Here is a 23,343-nt window from a genome sequence, read left to right as displayed (position 1 = left end):
ATAACATCTATTAACTGCTTTGTCTGTTTCAGACATACAATGTAGATTCTCCAGTGCCTACCAGAGTACTTGGCACATACTATGCCTTCAACACATAATTTTCAAAAAAATGAATTCAGATAAGGCAAATTTAATTTAAACTTTCAGTTAACTTATACTGAATGTATATGCCAGGCACAAGTCTTGGTGTATTTTACAAATTACATTTGGCTGTCATCTAATTCTCAGAACGTCGCAGACTCACGGTTTCAAAGTCCTCTCTAATCCTAGAAATTTTCTCCTCCCACCTGAGGATCTTGTCCCGCCCCGCGCATCTTCTCCACTCCTCACCCTTCTGGGAGCCCAGGCGGGGTTACCCGGTGGAGCCTTCCGGGGCCGATGCGCATGCGCGGCCGATCTGCACATGCGCAATACTCGCGCTGCCGCTGCTGTCCCTGCCTGGTTGAGGTGGCAGCAAGGGGCGGGACGCGCAGCGCTATGGCCGAGGGCAGCGGGGAAGTGGTCGCAGTGTCTGCGACCGGGGCTGCCAACGGCCTCAACAATGGGGCAGGCGGGACCTCGGCGACGACCAACAACCCGCTGTCGCGCAAGCTGCATAAGATCCTGGAGACGCGGCTGGACAACGACAAGGTAACCCGAGCTGGCGGGGCCGGAATCACAGGTTCCCGCGGGGCTGAGCCGGGCCAGGGGCGGCGTCTGTCCGGGACCCACCGCGGTCTCCCTCGTCCCGGCCGCAGAGCGACCGCGAGTGACCCCAGACCTGCGGGCTCCGCTGCTCTGCGGGCGCCCGGGGCGGGGGTGGGGGGGGTGGTGAGAAAGGGGAGCCCAGTAACCTCCGGAAAAGCGAAGGGGTTTCCTGTGTGTTCTCTCCACCTGAAAAGGTGCCTTCAAGACTCTCTGGATGGGATTGGTGAACTGTAGCGCCTCGAAAGGTGCGCTCCATACACTCCCGGAGGTGTTTGGCGGTGTGAGCCGGGAGACAGGAGGAGAGCACAGGACGGGATAGGAAATGCATGCAGAAGAGCAGATTCCAAGATGAGGCAGTGCGAATGGGGGTCAGGAGACCAAGAGAGCAGTGGTAGGGATAAGGGAGCGTTTCCGCCGACAAGTGACAACAGCTACGATAATTTGCAGCGGGAAAGAACTACCTTTGCCCATGGCTGAAGTGAACTTATATCTACTAGTTTTTGTTGTTGTTAGCCAAGCGCTATGATCTGTGGGCTCAGGCTGTATTTCTTTAGAAGATAGATCGCATGCTCTCCCAGTACCTCCTGAAACTTAAGTTGGACTTTACAGTTGCTCACATACCCAGCCGTCTCTTCTGCTTCCGTGAGTCACTAAGTAAATTGATCATGACAGTGTAACATAAAGAAGAACATACGTCAAAGTTAGAGAGTTTTACAGGAGAATATGTAGGTAACTGAAAAATACTAGTTTTTGTTGTTGTTAGCCAAGCGCTATGATCTGTGGGCTCAGGCTGTATTTCTTTAGAAGATAGATCGCATGCTCTCCCAGTACCTCCTGAAACTTAAGTTGGACTTTACAGTTGCTCACATACCCAGCCGTCTCTTCTGCTTCCGTGAGTCACTAGGTAAATTGATCATGACAGTGTAACATAAAGAAGAACATACGTCAAAGTTAGAGAGTTTTACAGGAGAATATGTAGGTAACTGAAAAATAGCTGTCAATAACAATTTGACTCCGGTATGTAACAAAATAACATTGCAATGTAATGAATAAGAAAGAAGGGCCCTGGGGGCTACCACTTATTAGATAGAACCACTAAATTTGTGCATTATGATTTGAGTAAGTCCCTTCACTAATCTCAGCTTCTGTTTAGGAATTAGGAATACTGCTAGTAACTTTCTCATGGTGGTTATTTGAGGACTCAGTGAGAGACTCCAAGTAAAGTCCTTTGCAAAGAGCCTGGCACTTACTGTTTCTTAACAAATATTAATTTTATCATACAATTTATGAAGTGTTTAATGTGTCTCATGTTGATATTAATTATATCATTTAAGACTGCTACTTATTCTGATGTAGATAACATGACTTTTTTTTTTTGAGACGGAGTTTCGCGCTTGTTGCCCAGGCTGGAGTGCAATGGTGCAATCTCGGCTCACCCCAACCTCCGTCTCCTGGGTTCAAGTGATTCTCCTGCCTCAGCCTCCTGAGTAGCTGGGATCTCCTGAGTAACAGGCATGCGCCACCACGCCCGGCTAATTTTGTATTTTTAGTAGAGATGGGGTTTCTCCTTGTTGGTCAGGTGGGTTTCGAACTCTAGACCTCAGGTGATCTGCCCTCCTCAGCCTCCCAAAGTGCTGGGGTTACAAGGCGTGAGCCAGAGCGCCCGGCCACATGACCTTCTTTTTACCATGAGGAAAATAAAGCATGGAGAGAGTGCAGCTAGGTTGTCATACAACTAGTAACTGGTGGAACTGTAATTTACATTTGAGTCTGTGATTTCGTTCATTCAATATTACTGACTACTTCTTTGAACCAGACCTAAGGACATTGCAAGGCTATAGTCAAAAGAAACTGCTTCACTTTATGGGTTTTTTTTCTTTTTTCTTTTTTTTTTGATATGGTAAGTATTTATAGTTGTAAACATATTTTTGCTTCCCCTTAAATATTAAGTTGCATTTATATAAATAGCTTTACTATTTTTGTCAGTCCAGCCAATATTTCAAAATAATGTAACAGAAACATGAAAGGGTAAGCCTACTAGAATATACAGTAGTAGAGGTGTAGACATGTATATCTGCAAACTTTAGGGTACTATGGGATGTCCTGGGCTTGGTTCTCTGCTCTCTCCTCCTTTCATGTTTTCTCTGTGAGAAAAATCTTGTACTTTCATAATTTTAAGTAGTAAAAAGTATGATTACTCTCAAATTTATGACTGTGTTTCTGACATAGACTGAGCTCCAGATTTGTACAATCAGTTGTCTATACTATACTTCCAACTGGATACGGATTGACATCATAGAACTTAACATGGGCGGAACTCTTGATTTTTCCCTAAACTGGTTCCACTCTCACTAAAGAACATCACCATTTACCCCGTCAAGCAAGAAGCATATGAGTACTTTTGGATTGTTGTCACTTTTTTTTTTTTTTTTACATCTCCTGTTAAATCCACAAACGTATCCTACTTTGAAAAAAAGTTTTGGAATATCTTTTTTTTTTGTTTTTTGAGACCACATCTCACTCTGTCACCCAGGCTAGAGTCCAGTGGAGAGAACACGGCTTTACTGCAGCCTCGATCTTTGCAGGCTCAAGCGATCCTTCTGCCACAGCTTCCCAGGTAGCTAGGTCTACAGGCACATGCCACCATACCTGGCTAATTTTTTGATCTTTTGTAGAGATAGGGCCTCACTGTGTTACCCGGGCTGGTCTTGAACTCCTGGCATCAAACTGTCCTCCCAACTTGACCTCCCATACTGCTGGGATTACAGATGTAAGCCACTGTGCCATGTTTTGGAATATCTCTTTTTCATTTGTACTACTGCCATCTTGGTCTAAGCCACTATCGAACCATACTTGGATTATTTTAGTGTTTTCTCTTATCTACTTCCTTTCTTGTAGCCCTCTACCATTCATTTCCCTTACAAAGTTGAATCAACTTTTATAAATATAAATCGTATTATATTACTCCCCTGCCTAAAATCGTAATAATTTCTCATAGCTTCAGTCATAGTGGCCTTCCTTCTACCACTTTAGGGTCTTTGTACTCACTGTGTGCTCTGTGGAAGGCTTTGTCCCCATGACTGGCTGTTGCCTACCACTGAGGCCTCAGTTCAAAGTCACCTCAGAGAGGCCTCCCCTTTAAGTTCTTCCAAGTTCTGCTTCCAGTTATTCAGTTTCTAGCCTGGAGGCTTCCAGTACTTATTCTTAAATAGATCGTTCCAGAGATAGTTAAGTGTACGTTATATATGTGTACATTATATATGTGTAAACTAGGTATACACAAGTAAATATGCATGTATATATTCCTTTTAAGTTTTTAACTGTTGGTATTATAACTGTTTCTATGCCTTGATGTTTCACTTACCATATCTCAAAGCTTATACTATGTAAGTGCATAAAGATTTTTTTTTGTAAATAGGTATGTCATAATTTATTTAACCAATCCCTTTTAGATGGACATTTAGATTATTTCTAGTCTTTGCAATTCCAAACAATTCTGCAATGAATAATCTTGTATATATAACACTATACACAAGTAAGTAGACCCTTATTATGTTGTGGAAGTAAGCATGCTTCAGTAATTTGAAGGTCCTTCAATATTTTTTGGATTGTTTAATGAAAAATTATTTGAAAATGATTTCATTACATTTTGTCTTGAGATTAGGAAAACATTTAAAAATTAGTTCCAGTAACTATCTTCTGTTACCAATTGTATAGGAGATGTTAGAAGCTCTCAAGGCACTTTCAACCTTTTTTGTTGAAAATAGTCTGAGAACTCGAAGAAATTTACGTGGAGATATTGAACGTAAAAGTTTAGCCATCAATGAAGAATTTGTAAGCATTTTCAAGGAAGTGAAGGAGGTATGTAAACTCTTTTCATTTAGCATATATTGAGAACTTATTGTTATGTCTGGCTCTGTGCTAAATATTGTTTTGAATTAGATTGATATATTTGCTGTTCATATACTATGCCCAAATAGAAAACTTAGCTAATTTCTCTTGCTGCATTTGGGTCTTTATTTGTATTAATGTGATTTATGAATCTGTGACTTCCACAAATACTAATTCTTAGAAAGTTGTAACATTGTTCTAGAAGATTATCTTAGGAATTTTAGCTTTTTTAACAAAAATATTAACATTTCCCTGAATGGCTTTCCAATAGAAATATCCCCTCATCGAATAAACCTCTCTTGGATAACAACTTCTCTATTAGAGATTAATTAGAATTGAGTTACTTTTACTATATCCTAAAATATGAAAATTTCAGATTAATATCAGTAACTTCAATGTATTAATAATGATTCATCATACTTGAGAGTGTAGTCCACTCGCCACAGAGTGAAAATAAATTTTGTTTATGTTATTATATCTTATTATGTAATATTTTATTAACTGTATTAATACATTATAATATTAATATATTTCTCTGTGAGTTATGGAAGTGTTGCACATGGTTTCAATGAGTGTTCAATAAAAATAGATTGTTTTAAGACCTTGGTAGGTTTTTATTGACTGAAGACTAATAATTTGGAAAGGATTTTTTTTTAATTACATTAGAGATGAAATCTTGCTATGTTGCCCAGGCTGGAGTGCAGTGGCTGTTCCCAGATATGATCATAGTACACTATAGCATCGAACTCCTGGGCTCACTCAATTCTCCCACCTCAGTCTCCCAAGTAACTGGGACTACAGGTGCGTGCCACCATGCCTGGCTCTTTTAAACATCATTTCCTACTAAAAGGAACAATCTTATCAGTATCAGAAAGCAAAGATGCTATCTGAGACTATTGGATAAATGTCAAAAGGACTTTGGAGCTAATATGAAGAGGATTCTTCTACTGGCCAAACATAGGACTATTTGAACATCAATAAGAATAACTGCAATTGAATAACACTAGGAATAAAGGGATATTCAGTTTTATAAAGCATTTGCCATTTTCCTGTGGTCATATTCTCTAAAAGGAATGGACTATTTTCTTTACAAATTTTCCTAACACTAGATGTTATTCTTTTTAATCATTTCCAGTTTTAAATATGGGATCTCTTGTCATGCCTTGACCAAAAAAAAAATTTATGTAACTAAAATAAGGATTTAGCTAAGAGAAGAGAACCTTCTTCTTCCTGTATATATGATGTGTGATGTTACTTTTCTCCTTTTCAGGAACTTGAAAGCATAAGTGAAGATGTTCAAGCAATGAGCAACTGTTGTCAAGATATGACAAGTCGCCTACAGGTATTGTATAATGGCTAGATTTTGGCATAGTTCCTGCTATAAAGTAAACTTTCAAAAATTATTAGGTCTACAAAATGTATAGATAGCTAATCCATAATGCCCTGTAGGAAATTTGGGTATAAATATAAATATATTTATATTAAAAATAAATATAATCCTTACTTTTAAAAATTTTAGATATCTTTGTGTTTCTTTGGATAATGATTTATTAATATTGTTCAATTGACTTTAGAGCATTTATATTTTGGTCTAGCCAGTACAGAGCTAACTATGTAGAATTGTGATAAACCTTTCAATTCCATAATATTCTAGAAATCTAGGAGGAATGATTTTCTTTTAATAAGAAGCCTTAGGATTAATTTCACACTAAAGCTGTGCCTGATAAAGACCCAGCTTAATTCTGATTTATGCATAGCCTTAAAACAATTCTGGGAAAATATGTATAATTTTAGGTCTTTTAATGAAAGCAATCCTAAACTTACAATTTGGCAGCAGAATCAGCATTTTGACTTAATTACCCTCAGTCATCTAATTTTGGAGTAGTACATAGAACAGTTTCCTCCTAAGGGCCAATCATGATTACATCTACTACCTTCACATTTTAAGAGCAAGCTTCTATCTCTAAGTGTCTCCTGGAACCATTGACATCAACAGTGATTCTAGGAAGAATCATTAATGCATATTCTCTAGATTAATCACAGGCTACTTGCATCATCAGTTTGCAGGACTAGTTAATTTCTTGTTTCTCTAAAATTTTATCTTTTCTGGTCTTGTCTAAATTTTGATAGTAACCTATCAGATATTATTGGCATGGTTATTGTCTCTTAGTCCAATATTTAGGTATTTGTTAATTTGACAATATTTAAATAATTATATAGTATATACTAATTATTAATGGCCATTTCACATTTTTGGCATATATTTACTTTATTCCTCAGTGGTTGATTTTGTTTGACCCTTCTTTTTCTTTAACCTTTTTATTTCCTTTTCTCATCTTTTAGCCTCCATAATGTAATGCCTTTCCTCAGATTACACTTTGTAATGTTGTCTATATTGTACTTTTGTGTTTTTAAAATAATATTATGCTTTGTTTTTTTTTTTTGAAACGGAGTCTCGCTCTGTCGCCCAGGCTGGAGTGCAGTGGCCGGATCTCAGCTCACTGCAAGCTCCGCCTCCCAGGTTTAGGCCATTCTCCTGGGACTACAGGCGCCCGCCACCTCGCCCAGCTAGTTTTTTGTATTTTTTAGTAGAGACGGGGTTTCACCATATTAGCCAGGATGGTCTCAATCTCCTGACCTCGTGATCCGCCCGTCTCGGCCTCCCAGAGTGCTGGGATTACAGGCTTGAGCCACCACGCCCGGCCTATGCTTTGTTATATCAGACTACTCAGTTTCCGATTTTTAGTGGTAGTATCTCTTATTTTTTAATTTGTACCCTTAATTACATTTTTATACTTTTCATCATAGAGAGTTTTAAATATAAAAAGATCATAGTATTTTTATTCTTTGTGCTATTTTTCAAATAGTTTATAAATATTTTAAATTACAATTGAAGTGTCTCCTTCTGTTTTGTCCTTTGTATTTTTTTTTTTTTTTTTTTTTTTTTTGAGACAGTCTCACTCTATCCTCAGTGGCACAGTCTTGGCTCACAGCAACCTCTATCTTCTGGGTTCAAGCAATTCTGTCTCAGCCTCCCAAGTAGCTGGGATTACAGGCACCTGACACCATGCCTGGCTAATTTTTGTATTTTTAATAGAGGCAGGATTTTGCCATGTTGTCCAGGCTGGTCTCGAACTCCTGACCTCAAGTGATCCGCCTGCCTCGGCCTCCCAAAGTGCTGGGATTACAGACATTAGCCACCATGCCCGGCCAGTGCTTTATATTTTCTTTGCACCCACCTCACATCCTGTTTTTTCTTTTATAGTGATATGGGCCTATTTTCTTTCTTTATTCAGGTCAACTTTATTGAGGAATAATTTATGAATGGTAATAAACTGCACCCATTCAAAGTGTTCAAATTGATAGGCTTGACAGTTTTATACACCTGTGAAACAACAACCATAATCAAGATACAGAACATTTTTATAACCTATAAAAGATTCCCTCATAGCATTTTGATTGAATATTTAAAAATATTTGATACTGCCTATTGTTTACGTTCATTTTTGATCCACATATCATTTCTAATAGTAGGAGGTCCATGATTTTGAAAGTTTTGTTTATTCCTTCAAATTATGCTTAAAGGTAATTTATTTGGATATAGCACTATTGGAATTCTAATAGTATATGTTCATAATATCAACTCTAATGTTCTTAAGTTATTCATTCATAAAGAAAAGTATTTCTTAGAGTATCCTCCCTGTTTTTCTTGTAGAATGTTGTTATAATGATTCATTTAATTATTTAATATTTTCTGAAATGCTTTGACTATGGTACCTTTTAAAAATTATTAGAAAACATTTAAAAATGTAATCAGTAGTTTTATACATATTATTTATTCCTTGGTGGTTTTCCTTGGATGAATTACATTTAGATGCATATGTTTATTAGTAATTCAACAATAATCATCTTTAACATTTAAGATAAATGGAAAGTGAGATTAATAATCTTCATTAATATGATTAAATATTACTTTGGAATTCTTACCATAGTTTATAAATGAAAAAATCAGGAAATATGCAAAAAACATTTGTAAATTCTTATTATATAACATTGTGCTAAAGTATCATATTTCATTGATTAATAAATGGTGTTAATTGTAAAGTGCACCCTCAATAATGACTGGACTAAAAAGCTAGTAAATGTTTTTTGATACTGATTTTGTGAAGCATTCTTTTTTTCAGAAATATTAAAATGTAAATATATCTTTGACTTGAGGGGGGATACTATATTTTAAAAATTGTATAAGGCCAGGCTGTACAAGGGTGGAAATGGAACTTTAAAGTTTAAGAAGTGTAAGCATTTGAAGAAGTTATTGGCAGTCTAATAATTCTAAAAGAGTACCTTGGGAGCTATCATGTTGAGCTCCATTCCTTAAAAGTCAGTGAAATGGCCGGGCATGGTGGCTCACACCCATAATCTCAGCATTTTGGGAGGCTGAGGCAGAAGGATCCTTTGCGACCAGTCAGGGCAGCATAGCAAGACCCGATCTCTACCAAAAACTTTTAATAAGTTAGCCAGGCATGGTGGCACATGCCTGTAGTCCTAGCTATTCTAGAGGCTTAGGTGGGAGGATTGCTTGGGTCCAGGAGGTCAAGGCTGCAGTGACTCAAGATTGCACCACCGTATTCCAGGCTGGGTGACAGAGTGAGACCCTGTGTCTTTAAAAACAAATAATAATAATAAAGATAAGTGTTATGCAGAATTATCTAGGTTCAAATCTATTTTCTTAAAAAGTCTATTTCCTGGGAACATACACTCAAAATAGCTCCATTTGAGGTGGCAGTCAGGCTCTGTTATTGACAGGATACCTAGAAAGCAATAAGAGAATTTTCCTCACAGTCTGAAAACTGAGTTTATAGGCCTCTAAAAACCCAGAACTGGAGGTGTCTAGGTCTAAGGCAGCTCTAGAAAGAAACCTTAGCAACAGGCCAGGTGCAGTGGCTCACGCCTGTAATCCTAGCACTTTGGGAGGCCAGGGCAGGCGCATCACGAGGTCAGGAGATTGAGACCATCCTGGTTAACACGGTGAAACCCCTTCTCTACTGAAAATACAAAAAATTAGCCGGGAGTGGTAGCGGGCGCCTGTAGTCCCAGATACTCAGGAGGCTGAGGCAGGAGAATGGCGTGAACCCGGGAGGCAGAGCTTGCAGTGAGCTGAGATCGCGCCACTGCACTCCATCCAGCCTGGGCGACAGAGCGAGACTCTGTCTCAAAAAAAAAAAGAAAAGAAAAAGAAAAAGAAAGAAACTTTAGCAACAGAAGCACAGAAGCTTGACTCTTTATTCTGGTGTTCTAACATGAAAATGACCCAGTGTCTTCAGGTGTTTGCTCTGATATTTTCTCTTTAACAGACTGACTCACCTTCTATTTTATGTGTTTTTCTCTACTTTACTAATGACGTAATTTATGCATCTTTCTGGCTCATTTAATTTTTCTTCAAGGCATGGACTCTATTTCTGTACATGCCTCATGACTACTTGCTTCTCTTCTTGTTGTTTATTGCCTTAGTTTTGTAATATTCCCCAGTTCAGATCTTTGAGAGAGAATCTTATTGTCTCTTGTTTAAAGCCATTTCGTGAATGTGTTCTAATCTTTGGATAAAATGCTTTCTTAATTAACTTTTCACTCTTGATCCTTTCAACTCTGGCTTAGGGAAGAGAGAACTGCTTAGAATGAAAGTTGGTTAGGAATAGCCTTGTGTCCTTTAGATGGGGCTAGCTCTGATCCTCACCAAAAACTTATATGACAGATGGTTTGTATATTACAACTTCCAAATTTTTACCTCCATCTTACACTTTTCTGTTGAGCTCCACACTTCCTTTTCAATGACTTAGTTAACAACCCCATGTAGAGGTTGCATGGTATCTCAGTTCAACATGTCTATACCTGAAGTCATGTTCTTCATTCTTAACTTATTCTTCCAGTGCTTCTGTTGCACTAAAAAGCATCATGAACTAAGTTCCTTAGTCAGCATCTGGATACCTTTTTCTTTCTTGTAAGCCTTATGTTAAGAACTCTGAGTGTGTTCCTCCAGTGGATGAGCCTTGAAACATCTACGTATTTCATTTTGTTGTACTTTCCTTTTGAGTTCCATAGAGTGATCTCATTTGTTTTAAGTCTAAATTTCAGTAAGTGGTAGTATTTGTTTTCTGAAATATAATAAGATTGGAATGTACTTATATTAGATATGTTTATAATTTTAGGCAGCAAAGGAACAGACTCAAGATTTAATAGTAAAAACCACTAAGCTTCAATCTGAAAGGTAAGTTTTTCTTCATACAGCCACGTTTTCAGTAATTTGGAGATTGGAGTCAAAGAAAATTATATATAACTCCAAATCAAAATTAAAGCAGAATAATAACATGGTTCATAAGGTCCTAAGCTATTATATTATCCAATAGTAACTTAAGCATAAAGACAGTAGTTTAGGAGCATTAAACTTGATATTGAGGTTGAGAGATTATTCCTTCTTTGGAAGAGAGGTGATGATGTATTGTTATTATTTGCTGTGGAGTTCAGAAATGATTGCTTTTTAAAATGTAAATTTTTTCGGATTTTTAATAGTTTTACTACTTTTTTTTTCACAATCTTTGTCTTATTTTTAAGCTATGATATATCCTCTCTGGTATAATTAAGAGTTAATTGTATAAATTCTCCTTGTAGTTTATACAATAGGTATACTCTTGGTTGATTGAATGAATGAGTGAGTGAATAAAGGTGAGTACAGTTTGGATTTGTATAATGTGTTGTGTTCAGTATTGCTAAAACTCATAGCAATTATGCTAAAACTCATTAACAATGCATCTCTCATGTGTGGAGTAGTATAGAGGGGGAGAAGCATTATATTATGATGCAGTATACTTGTCTCCTGCTCAGTAGTTGGGTACATCACTTAAACCTTTAGTATTCTAGGTATTTCATCAGTAATACGGATATACTACCACTTTAACTGCTCATTTTGCAGTAGGTCAGTATGCTGTAGTATAGACCACAGGCCATCAAACTATGGCCACATGCCAAATCCAGCTCATTACCTGCTTTTGTAAATACACCTTTATTGGAACACAGCTATGGTTGTGTTTACATACTGTCTATGGCTGCTTTCACCCTACTGCAGCAGAGTTGTGTGGTCACAACAGAGACCATATGTGGCCTACAAAGCCTAAAGTATGTACTATCAAGATTTTTACAGAAAAAGTCTGTGACTCCTGATCCATCTAGTGTTTTTTGTAGTTCAGGTCAAGATCAGTGGGTTGTAAATTATAATTTATCAGTCATTACTACTATTTAAGTCAATCATAGCTCGCCTTAAAAAATAAAAATAGAATAAAATAAAATAGAAAATAGTTTGGGTAGCTGGGCATGGTGGTGCACACCTGAAGTCCCAGCTATTCTGGAGGTTGAGGTGGGAAGATCATTTGAGCCTAAGAGTTCAAGGTTGCAGTGAGCTATGATAGTGCCACTGCACTCCAGCCTGGGTGACAGAGGGAGATCCTGTCTCTAAAAAATAAAGAAGTAAAAATAGTTTGGGTGCATATTATTTTGTGAAGCCTTTCTATCAGTTTTGGTAACGGTTTTAAATGGTTTAATATTATGGGTCATAGTCAAGAGTTTGAAAAACACTGCCCTAGACCAACAATGGCAAATACATGACCCCCAACTCCTTAGTTTTACATGCATTGATCTTGACATTCTTTTATGTTGAGCCCTTAATCCTTCTTAATACAATTCTCTTCATTCTAAGATTGATGAATGGGAAATTATAAAGAGTGCAGAGGTGTAAAGTTACTTGTATAAAAGGATATCATGGGCTACAGAGGACTCAGAGATCAGCTGGAATGATCCATTGCAGTTAAAATGGTAACCAATGTAACTTACTTTTCTGTCTTATAAAAACATGGAGAAAATGTGACAAAATTAGCAAAATAAAATATATGTACCAATATCATCTACAAAATACTATCTTTAATAGCACAAAACAAAGCAAATATTTTCTTTACCTGTATAGGAAGTACGTTATTGGATATTGGAACATGTACCTTATCTTAGAACTGTGGCTTTCAAACCATAGTTCATTGAACCTTAGGGTTTCTTTGGAAGATGTAGAAGGATAATGGAGTTTTGGAGGTCAGATTCTCTCACCCTAATTTTAGTTAGAGCAATTTCACTTTTACTTATTTAACGTATTAGGATTCCATGTAAGATTTTGTTTGAAAAAAGGGTTTGACGGCAGGAAAATATAAAAATATTGCCCAATTTTAAGACTAGTTGAAAGGAAGAATACCAAATAAAATAGTCTCTTGATTTTATTCCTTATGCCAGAGAAAAATCTTAAAAAAAAAAACTAAGTATCAAAACTTTATAAAAGTTTAATCATAATTTCATGCATTTAATTCCCTTTTCGTTTACTAACTACCTTCCCTTTCACTAAAATCCACTTTTACCCATTTTGTGATTTCTACAAGCCAAAATGAGAGCAAGTTGATGTTGTCCTCAGATTTTTTGAATTGCAAATTGCCTGGATAGAAATTAATTTTAGGAAGTCTGGCCTTAAATTCTCTTTTATCTTGTTTATGTCATTCTGTATTTTATAGCTGGATAAATGGTCGTACCCCCACGTTGGTGGTTAATTACTTGATGTTGACCTGTAAGTCAGCTTTTTTTCTGAAAAGTCTGTAAACTTTTCAGAGCACCTTCAATCCAATCCTTTTATGTTTAATATTTAATCAAAGACTTTAGAGTATACATAGACAACTTACTTAGAAAATTGTGAATGACACAAAGTATGGAATGTTAAGTGAAATATCAACAGATTCAAGCTTTTAAGAAAAAACGGGGCTGGGCAAGAGGGTGAATAGGATGGTAAAGGGTCTCAAAAAATGACGTAGGGTTGAAAAAACCAGAATTGTTTATTTAGAAGTATAGGACTAAGAGGGACATGATGGTGTCTTCAAATATTTGATGATCTTTCTTGTTTAAAAAAGGGCTACATTTTATTATGTATTGCTGCTGAGTTTGGAACTGAGTTTTAAAGAAGAAATTTACAAGTGGCAAACTTTGCCTTATGATAAGGAAGAATTTTCTGTCCCTTACAATTTGAACAATTAGTTCTTCAAAGCTTTTTTTTTTTTAAATCACTGGAAATATTTAGTCTGATGTTAGGTGTCATTGGCGCCATCTTTTATTTCAGTTTTTCTTTCTGGTGTTTTACATTACAATTCATGTATCCCACACCTTATCACAGTAAACATAAGAACCACCAAGGAGCTTGATAAAATGGCCAGTTTTGGCCTCCATCCTCAGAGATCTGACTGAAAAAAGTAAACAACTGTGTTTTTTGGTTAATGACTCAGTAAATCTTGATTTGGGCTCAGGAATCAAGATTTCTTGTAAATCTTGATTCAAGTAAATCTTGATTCGGCCCTTTTAACAATATCCCAGGTATTTTTATGCAGTGGTCCAGAGACTATAATTTGAAAGACCCGGACTTAGACAAAATATTATTCATATTTTTAATTTTTTGTGGAATGTCCCTCTCCCCTACCTTGATTCTCTCATCTCCTAACTGGTAAACGTTGAAAAAACATTTAAACTTTTTAAATGTTAAACTTTATATTTTGAGATAATTATAGATTCACATGCAGTTGTAAGAAATAATACAGAGATCCAAGGTAGCCTTTACCTTGTTTCTGCCAAAGGTAACATTTTACAGAACTATAGTATGGTACCACAACTAGGATAATGACCTTGGTACTATCTACCTGTCTTATTCAGATTTTACAGTTTTACTTATTGGTGTATTTATTTTTATACATTTTATCATTTGTAGATTCCTGAATGCACCACCGTAGTCATGATATAGTACAGTTCCATCACCACAAATATTCTCCTGTTGGTGGTAGACAGTGGTGAGAAAAGTTGCAGACTAAGCCCATGTGAGAGATGGTTGACTCTGCAAAGCAGTCAGCTCTGTAAGGAAAGGCAGTGTTAAATTTCTTTAGCAGAATTAAGCCTGTGCCTTCGCCATAAAATTAGATTGCATTTTATAACAGTTCTTTTGAAAGAAAAGTGTCCTAGAAAAACACATGCCCTGTTAGAGACCTTAACATTAATTTTTCTCTAACTTAATGCTGAACACAAAAACAAGCGTTACTTTAATTGAAAATTGTGACTAAAACTAAAAGGATAACACATCAATAATCCTGTATGCAAAGCCTATTTAAACATTTCTTGTTCTCAGTTAAATCTTTTTGTTTTCATTTTTGGTGTAATATGTATTACAGTTATTTGCAACTAATTGTTGATTTGATTGTCTCTTTATCTCCTAAACTGTGAGCTCCTTGAGAACAATGACAATTTCTTATTCTCCTTTTTGTATTTGCAGTGCCTGGTATTTCACAGATTCAATAAATAATTTTTGAGTAAATGAATATGGGAAGCAACTATAATGTTAGGAAAGGAACATAAAGTGAAAACTGAAAAATAAGCCTTGTAATGGAGCTTGTAATATGGGACTCTAAATAATGTATACAGGAGACAATATTAGAACATTGTGCCTCTGTTCATGTGTTCTCAAAACTAAGCAAGGTTTATGTTTATTATTTTAGTCAGCCTATGGAAGTGTTTTGACCTGATAATGCTTTTGGGAAATGAAAATTCATGACATTCTAGTATCCCAAGAGCTATAGATATGATGTGCCAAGTGAACATTTGTGTGAATATATTTTAGGAAAGTTGCAAGGCAGAAATTATGATAACAGGTCTCTGGGGGCTGACATGGAGTTGGTTTTTCATTTTAAAATATCTTTTTACCAAGAAACTTCGTTAAACAAGCAGTTAGCTTTAGAAATAGAAATACTGTAGGATTATTTGAATAATATGATACTCTTATTCAGACAAATGTATAAATGATAGGAATATTTTTCCAACTGAGTGAGAAGTCAGTCAGTCATCAGGACACCTGAGATGCTCTAATAGGTAAAGCTCAATGTAGAATTTTCTTCACAGGACTGCAGGTTAGCATTTCCCTTTAATATTTCATTGGTAGCCAGACGATGGGCTTCATTGATGATCAGGAAGGGCTATATGTACATGAACATACCTTTGTATTTTTTAAATACTACTGAAATCACTATTATATTTTTATTATCTCTTGTAAAGGCCCACCAGCCAGATTTCTCTCTGGACTCAGAAAAATAATCTCTGGAGAATGTTTATGTGTGTGTATTTTTTTAAGTTCAGTATGTTAAAATGGAAAGAATACAGGATTTAAGAGAAAAGCCAGAATTTTAATCGAAACCTTGGGTAAAAGATTATTAGATTTTTGATTTTATACAGTTATTTCTTAACCTCCCTTAACCTAAGTTTCTATGTGTGAAAGAAGGAAGGGAAAAATATCTATGTCATGGGGTTTTTGAGATAACTAAATGATTTACGTAAGTTGCTGAACACACTGCATGACATACATTAAAGAATGTTGCCCCTCTCTACTCCTCCCTTTTATTGGACAAATAAATCCATGTCACGCATCTTATTTCTATTTTTGCTCTGGCAACTAGGAAGCTTAGAGCTATTTTGTGCTTAATTGCAATAGCTTTCCTCAGATGTATTATTTACTTTCTCAGCCTTTCCTTTTATTTCTTATTATTTTAGTTTTTAACAGTTTTATTTTAATTGCATTGTAAACTACTTTAACTCAGGTTTTGAAATTGGTGGCATAAAAATATAAAACTTTTTCTTGCATAAATGGTTTTATATTGCATGTAAAAATGTATTACAGAAGCATGTGTGACACATTTTCTTGCGTTACCTAATAAAAGGTTAGGGGAAAGCAGGACAGCATCACATCTCTTTTCTTCTTTCTTCCCATCTCATTTGTACATAGCAACAACTATCCAAAAGAAAATATTGCCAGTGACATGCAGGGGCCCAACTCAGATAAACTGTAACAACTTTATTTCAGTCACACATATTGGACTGGAAATTAAAATTTTGGGGTAAGGCACAGTATGACTTATCTGTTTCTCGTGATTATGATGATCATACTCTAAGGGAAATAGTATAAGGAAAAATTTGGAAATAATCTTTGGTTTACGTATTTTAAAAATCATGTTTGGAGATGGTATGGATTTTTTTTAATGAAAATTTTGTCTGATCAAATTTTCCCCACCAATAAAAAAGAACTTTTTCTCCCTAACATTTTTTCCCCACCAATACAAAAGAGGTTTTGGTTTTTTCCTTCCTTTTTTTTGTGGGCACACTTCATTTAAAGTGGCTATTGCTTTTTTATTTCCTGATTTAACTGCATTTATCAACCAGGTAGACTTTTTCTGCATTCTCATTCATTCTACCTGGAATTCCATTTCCCAAAATTCATTTGTTGAAAACTCATTTGTCCTTTAAGGTTCCCTGTTGTTTATGCCCATCATATATTTCCAAATATTTTACAAAACTTAAGAATTATAGGCTATCATGTATATGTCACACATGCATGTACATGTTCCTTGAGAATGTATATATGTAAGTACATATATATGTTTCAAAGAAAGTCTTACTTTCTTTAAAAAATACTTCAGCTTATAGGAAATTGTATTCTCCCTTTGTGCTTTACAGTTTTATTATCTATTTTCCATGTTCAGCCAGGAACCTTTACTCAGTCACCAGAAAAAAAAATTAATTAGTTCCTTCTTTGTACTCCCACAACACATTATTCTTCTAGCACTTATTTTCTGCCCTATAATTTCTAAACAGTTGCTGGACATTATGGTCTTTGACTATTTTAACTGGATAGCAAAGGCAGTGTATTAATGCTCTTTGTAACCACTCCTTTCTACACAGAAAACTTAATCAACTGAATATATCTACACGGTTACTTTAAAATTTTAAATAGTTATTGCTGACATTGCCTGTTAATATTTGACACTCTTACTTTATAAGAGTAATAGCAACTGTGCTTATACTTAACTAAATATTATTAAGGAGTGGAAAGTATCAAGCTGAAAGAATGTATTAAATGCCTTTTAAGCTGTATTTTGTACAGTTATAATCATGTAATTGTAATTCAAAAGGTAGAACCTTTTATTGTAAAAACATCTTTGTTGAGATATAATTCACATATCATAAAATTAAAGTATATAGTTTTTTGGTTTTTAGTATATTCAAAGTGTTGTGCAACCATCATTATGATCTGAGTTACAACATTTTCACCATCCCAGAAAGAAAACTCGTGACCATTAGTAGTCATCCAGCCTTAGTGAACCATTAATCTACTTTCTGCCTCTCTAGATTTGCCTATTCTGAATCTTTCATGCAAATAAGATCACACAATATGTGGCCCTTTTGGCTAGCTTTTTCCACATAGCATAAATACTTTTAAGATTCATCCATGTTACTTTAACTTTTTTATGGCTGAATAGTATTCCATTGTATAGCTATACCACATTCACCTGCTCACTAGTTGATAGACATTTGGGTTATTTCCACTATTTGGCTGTTGCAAATAATGCTGGCTGTAAATATTTGTTTACAAGTTTTTGTGTGGGCATATGTTTTATTCCTCCTAGGTATATATTTAGAGGTAGAATTGCTGAATCATGTATGGTAACTCTTTGTTTCACTGTTTGAGGAACTGCCACACTCTTTCTAAAGAAGCTGCACAGTTTTGCGTTTCCAAAAGCAACATATGAGGATTCCAATTTCTGCATATCTTTGTTTTTAATCTGTCATTTTGATGATAGCCATGCTACTGGATGTGAAGTACTGCTCATTGTGGTTTAGATTTGCTTTTTCCTAATGACTAATGATGTCAAGCATCTTTTTATTGCTTATTGGTATTTGCATATTTTCTTTGGAGAAATGTCTATTTACGTCCTCTACCCATTTTTTGTTTAGGTTATTTGTGTTTTTATTTATTGGTTGTAAAAGTTCTTTATATATTCTGGATATAGGTTTTTTAGCAGATACATTATTTTCTCCCATTCTGTGAGTTGTCTTCACTTTTGTGATATCATTTATAGCACAGACATTTTAAATGTTGATGTAGCTCAGTTTTATCTTTTTTGTCATTTGTATGTGCTTTATTTTTCAATATATTTTTGTATTGAAGTTATTTTATCTATTTGTTTTAAAATGCTAAGATAAAAATTTAGAAATTTATCAGGTTTTGAAATCATGGCGTGATACTGGAAATGCTGACAAATGAACAACCTCATTACAGGATTGTATCTCTATTGACTTTTAATCAGTCTTTCAAAAATGTTTAACTTTCAGTCTGATACTTTATAGAAACTTAAAGTGGAAAGTTTCTTCTTTTTTTTTCTATTTTTTTCTATTTTAGGACCAAGAAAAATATTGTAGAAATACTTTTTCTTAAGGATTGTAATTGTTAACCAGATTCTTTAAGAGCCTGTCAAACAGGTTATTTCACTTATCTTTCCATCACATGAATTAGGTAAAAGGAATCTCTTAAGTGTAAAAAACTGCCTTTTCTTTCTTAAATTTTTTTTGACATAATGTTAATATAAATCTATTGTATAAAATTTAAGGAAAATTAAAATCAGGTATAACTCTACCACTCAGACAAAACCACAATTAATGTTTTGGTATATTTCCTTCCAGAGTGAGTGGGTGTGTGTGTTGTTAATATTTTACTTTTTTCACTTAATATTTTATGTCCATTTTCCTATAATTTTTTATTTCAAGAGGATCATTTTTGGAAGTGTCTTGAAATACAATGCCTAAAGTTTTCTTGAATAAGGTTATAACAATTTCTACTTCCATTGTGTGTCTATTTTATTAAATCCTTATGAGCATTAGGTATCATCATTACAAACTTTGCCAATATAGATGCAAAATATTATCACACCACTTTATTTTTATTTTTATTTTTTATTATACTTTAAGTTCTAGGGTACATGTGCACAACGTGCAGGTTTGTTACATATGTATACGTGTGCCATGTTGGTGTGCTGCACCCATTAACTTGTCATTTACATTGGGTATATTTCCTAATGCTATCCCCCCCCCACCCCACGACAGGCCCCGGTATCATTTTAATTTAATTTTTCATTTAATTTAATCATTTTAATTTACATATCATTGAATAGTGATGAATCGACATGTTTCTCATTTTGTTTTGCCATTTGTATTTCTTTACTTTTTTTTGTTTTGGTTTATATCTTATATCCCTTTAAAAAATTACTTTGAAATTATTTGGTGTAGGTGAACCTAGAGGTAGAATTAAGATATGACACAGATAAGTTTTCAAGAAAAAGGAAAGTACCACAGAATTCATAAATCATGTTCTGGGATGATTTGAAGGAACATGAAGATTAAATGGTCTGTTTATTTTAAATACTTAGGCAATGTATGACCGGACATACTGAAAATTGATGTACGTGTTCCCAACCTTGTCTATGGTTTTGCTTTGTGTGGTTTCCATTACTCATGGTCAACTGCAGTCTGAAAGTAATAAATGGAAAATTTCAGAAATAAGCAATTTATAAGCTTTAAATTGTGTACCATTTTGAGTAGCATGAGGAAATCTCAAGTGGTTGGCTCCCACTTTGGTGGGACTTGAATCATCCCTTTTTCTAGGGTATGATGCTATATACACCACCACTCAGTAGTCACTTAGTAGCTGTCTCAGTTATCAGATTGAAAAACAGTATGTGTAGGGTTTGGTACCATCAGCAGTTTCAGGCATCCACTGGAGGGCCTTGGACTGTATCCCCCGAGGATAAGGGGGGACTATTGTGGCTCTTAAAGATAAGTGGGGATTCCTATACATACTTTCTTGCAACTTTTTATATTTGTAAAATGCCTTATGGATCATTTTATGTTAGTATATATAGATCTACCTCAGTTTTTTCCGTTATGTATTTTTCTGTAATATATGTTTCACATATTATTATTTAACTTATTTATACAATATACAGTGATTATATAAACATAATCTTAAATACTCTGGAAGTTATAATTTATATGTTTTATGTTAATATTTATCTCATATACTTTTTACTTAGACATTAAAAGCCCTCTAAAAGTTCCATATATATGTTGATGGAAAGTAAGGACAAGGTCTGTGTCATAAGTGCCTTTTGTCACACTGTTCTCTGGCATAGGCCTTATACATTGTAAGTCTCCAATAATGTTATTTGAATGAGTGAATATTCCCAAACCAAATCACTGGACCATTTAACAATAACTTCCTGTCAGAATGGTTGTGAAAATTTACCTGAAAAGAATATATGTGGTAAAACTAGAGTAATATGATAATAAAAAATATATTAGAATTTATTCTGTCACTACTTTTAAAGTTGCCATCTTGATATATCAAACTCTTGTTTTAGTATTGTGCCCATTATAAAAATATTTTTGCACCATCTCTTTTGTAGCTATCTTAAGAGCCTATGTTTCAGTCTTTATCTCATGATTGGTTTTTAGATCCAGTCAGCCACATTATTTGGAATGAATTTTAATGATTAAGGGGTATGATCAAGGTGGGTAACACTTGTTTTGGTTACAACATAATGAAACTATAAACTAAAGAGACAAATTTTTCTTTGTGCCTAATAAATTGATTCTAAAGATAGATCCAAAAAAGCTCCCCAAAACATTTTATTTCGCATGGTTAATTTGCATAGTCTCTAGGAATTTGATGAAATTTTATAATTACTTTAAATTCTTTATGATAATGACTGGAACTTTTAAAAGTATAAAACAAAACCTGTTAAGGTAACTCTTTAAGCTTTTTAAAATTCATTTTTAATTTATAATTGACATAATGATTATATATATTTATGGGGTACAATGTAATGTTTCAAGGTAATTACCATATCTATCACTTTAAACATTTATCATTTCTTTCTGGTGACAATATTCAAACTCTTCGCTATCTTGAAATACCACTGCATTGTTATTTACTGTGGTCACCCTAGTTTGTAATAAAACAGTAGAACTTACTCTTCCTTATTGTAGCTTTGTACTTGTTGACCAATCTCTTCCTCTCCCCCTCTCCACACTATCTTCCCCAACCTCTGGTAACCATCATTGTACTCTCTACTTCTATGAAGTCAACATTTTTATGTTCCACATATGATATGAGGAAGATCAAGTGATGTTTGTCTTTCTTTCTTCACTTAACATGATGTCCTCTAAGATTCATCCATGTTTTCACAGATGACAAGATTTCATTTTGTTTTATGGCAGAATAGTATTCAATTGTATGTGTACACACACACACACACCCATTTTCTTATCCATTCTTCTGTACATGGGCATTTAGGTTGATTTCATATCTTGGCTATTGTGAATAGCACTGCAGTAAACATGGAAGTGCAGATGTTTCTTCGACATACTGATATTATTCCTTTGCATATATACCCAATAATGGTATTGCTGGATCACATGATAGGTTTTAGTTTTTTGAGGAACCCCACACTGTTTTCCGTAATGGCTGTACTAATTTATATTCCCACCACCAGTGTATAAGATTTCTTTTTTTCTCTACGTTTTTGCCAGCATTTGTTGTTTTTTGTCTTTCTGGTAATAGCCTTTCTAATTGAGAGGTGATACTGTGGTTTTGATTTGCATTTCCCTGGTGATTAGTGATGTTGAGATTTTTTTCATATAACTATTGCCAATTGTATGTCTTCTTTTGAGAAATGTTTATTTAGGTCTTTTGCCCATTTTTAAATCAGATTTTTTTGTTGTTATTGAGATGTTTGAGTTTCTTATATATTCTAGATAGTAGCTTCTTGCCAGATGCATAGTTTGCAAGTACTTCCCATTCTCTAGGTTGTTTCATATATTTAAAATCCTAAAGACTCCACCAAAAAATTGTAGAATTGTGTAAATATTAAATGAATTTAGTAAAGTTGCAGAAGACATTATCGACATACAAAAATCTGTAGTGTTTTCATATATGAACAGCAGGTTATCTGAAAAAGAAATGAAGAAAGCAATTCCATTTGTAATAACTACAAAAAATGATAAAATACCTAGGAATAAACTTAGGGGGTGAAAGATCTCTACCATGAAAATTATAAGACAGTGATGAAAGAAATTGAAAAGGACCCAAATAAATGGGCAGATAATCCTGTGTCCATGATTAGAAGAATTCATGTTGTTAAAATGTCCATAGTACCCAAAGCAATTTACAGATTCTATGCAATTACTATTAAAATATTAGTGACATTCTTCACAGAAATAGAAAAAAATCTTAAGATTCATATGGAAATGCAAAAGAACCTGAATAGTCAAAGCAAAAAGAAGACAGCTACAGGCATTATATAGTACCTGACTTCAAAATATACTACAAAACAGCATGGTTCTGGTGTCAAAACACATAGACCAATGGAACAGACTAGAGAACCCAGAAATAAATTCATGCATTTACAGCCAACTGATTTTCAACAAAGGCACCAAGAACACATACATGTTGGGTAAAAGACAGTGTCTTCAGTAAGTGGTGTTGGAAAAACTAGGTAGCTACACAGTGAAGAATGAAACCAGACCCTTATCTCTCACCATATATAAAAACAAACTCTAAATGGATTAAAGAGTAAATTATACGACCCCAAATTATATAACTACCAGAAAAAAAAAAAATAGGAGAATTGTTCCATGAAATTGGACTGGGCAAGGATTTTTTGAATAAGACCTCAAAAGCACAGGCAACAAAGCAACCAAGCAAAAATAAGATAAATATTAAGATAACTTTCAGACATCAGTAATACGATGGTTAAGAACATAACATTTAAA

At 34.8% G+C, this 23,343-nt stretch overlaps 1 protein-coding gene across 2 annotated transcripts in view; it reads left to right on the top strand.

The window, feature by feature from the left end:
- The first annotated feature begins 377 nt into the window (after positions 1–377).
- Positions 378–23,343, top strand: part of COG6 (component of oligomeric golgi complex 6) — a 107,518-nt gene continuing 84,552 nt past the window's right edge. The window contains exons 1-5 of one of the 2 annotated variants that reach the window (XM_011942978.1): positions 378–630; positions 1,841–1,905; positions 4,405–4,548; positions 5,849–5,920; positions 10,785–10,843. In XM_011942978.1, the coding sequence (XP_011798368.1) occupies positions 4,408–4,548; positions 5,849–5,920; positions 10,785–10,843 (272 nt within the window). In that variant the 5' untranslated portion in view covers positions 378–630; positions 1,841–1,905; positions 4,405–4,407. The remainder of the gene's footprint in view (positions 631–1,840; positions 1,906–4,404; positions 4,549–5,848; positions 5,921–10,784; positions 10,844–23,343) is intronic. The other variant, XM_011942977.1, reaches the window with a different exon arrangement.

The sequence above is a fragment of the Colobus angolensis genome, unplaced genomic scaffold, assembly GCF_000951035.1.
Source record: "Colobus angolensis palliatus isolate OR3802 unplaced genomic scaffold, Cang.pa_1.0 Scaffold214, whole genome shotgun sequence".
In the NCBI taxonomy this organism is placed as follows: Eukaryota; Metazoa; Chordata; class Mammalia; order Primates; family Cercopithecidae; genus Colobus; species Colobus angolensis.
This window is presented reverse-complemented; position numbering and strand designations above follow the sequence as displayed.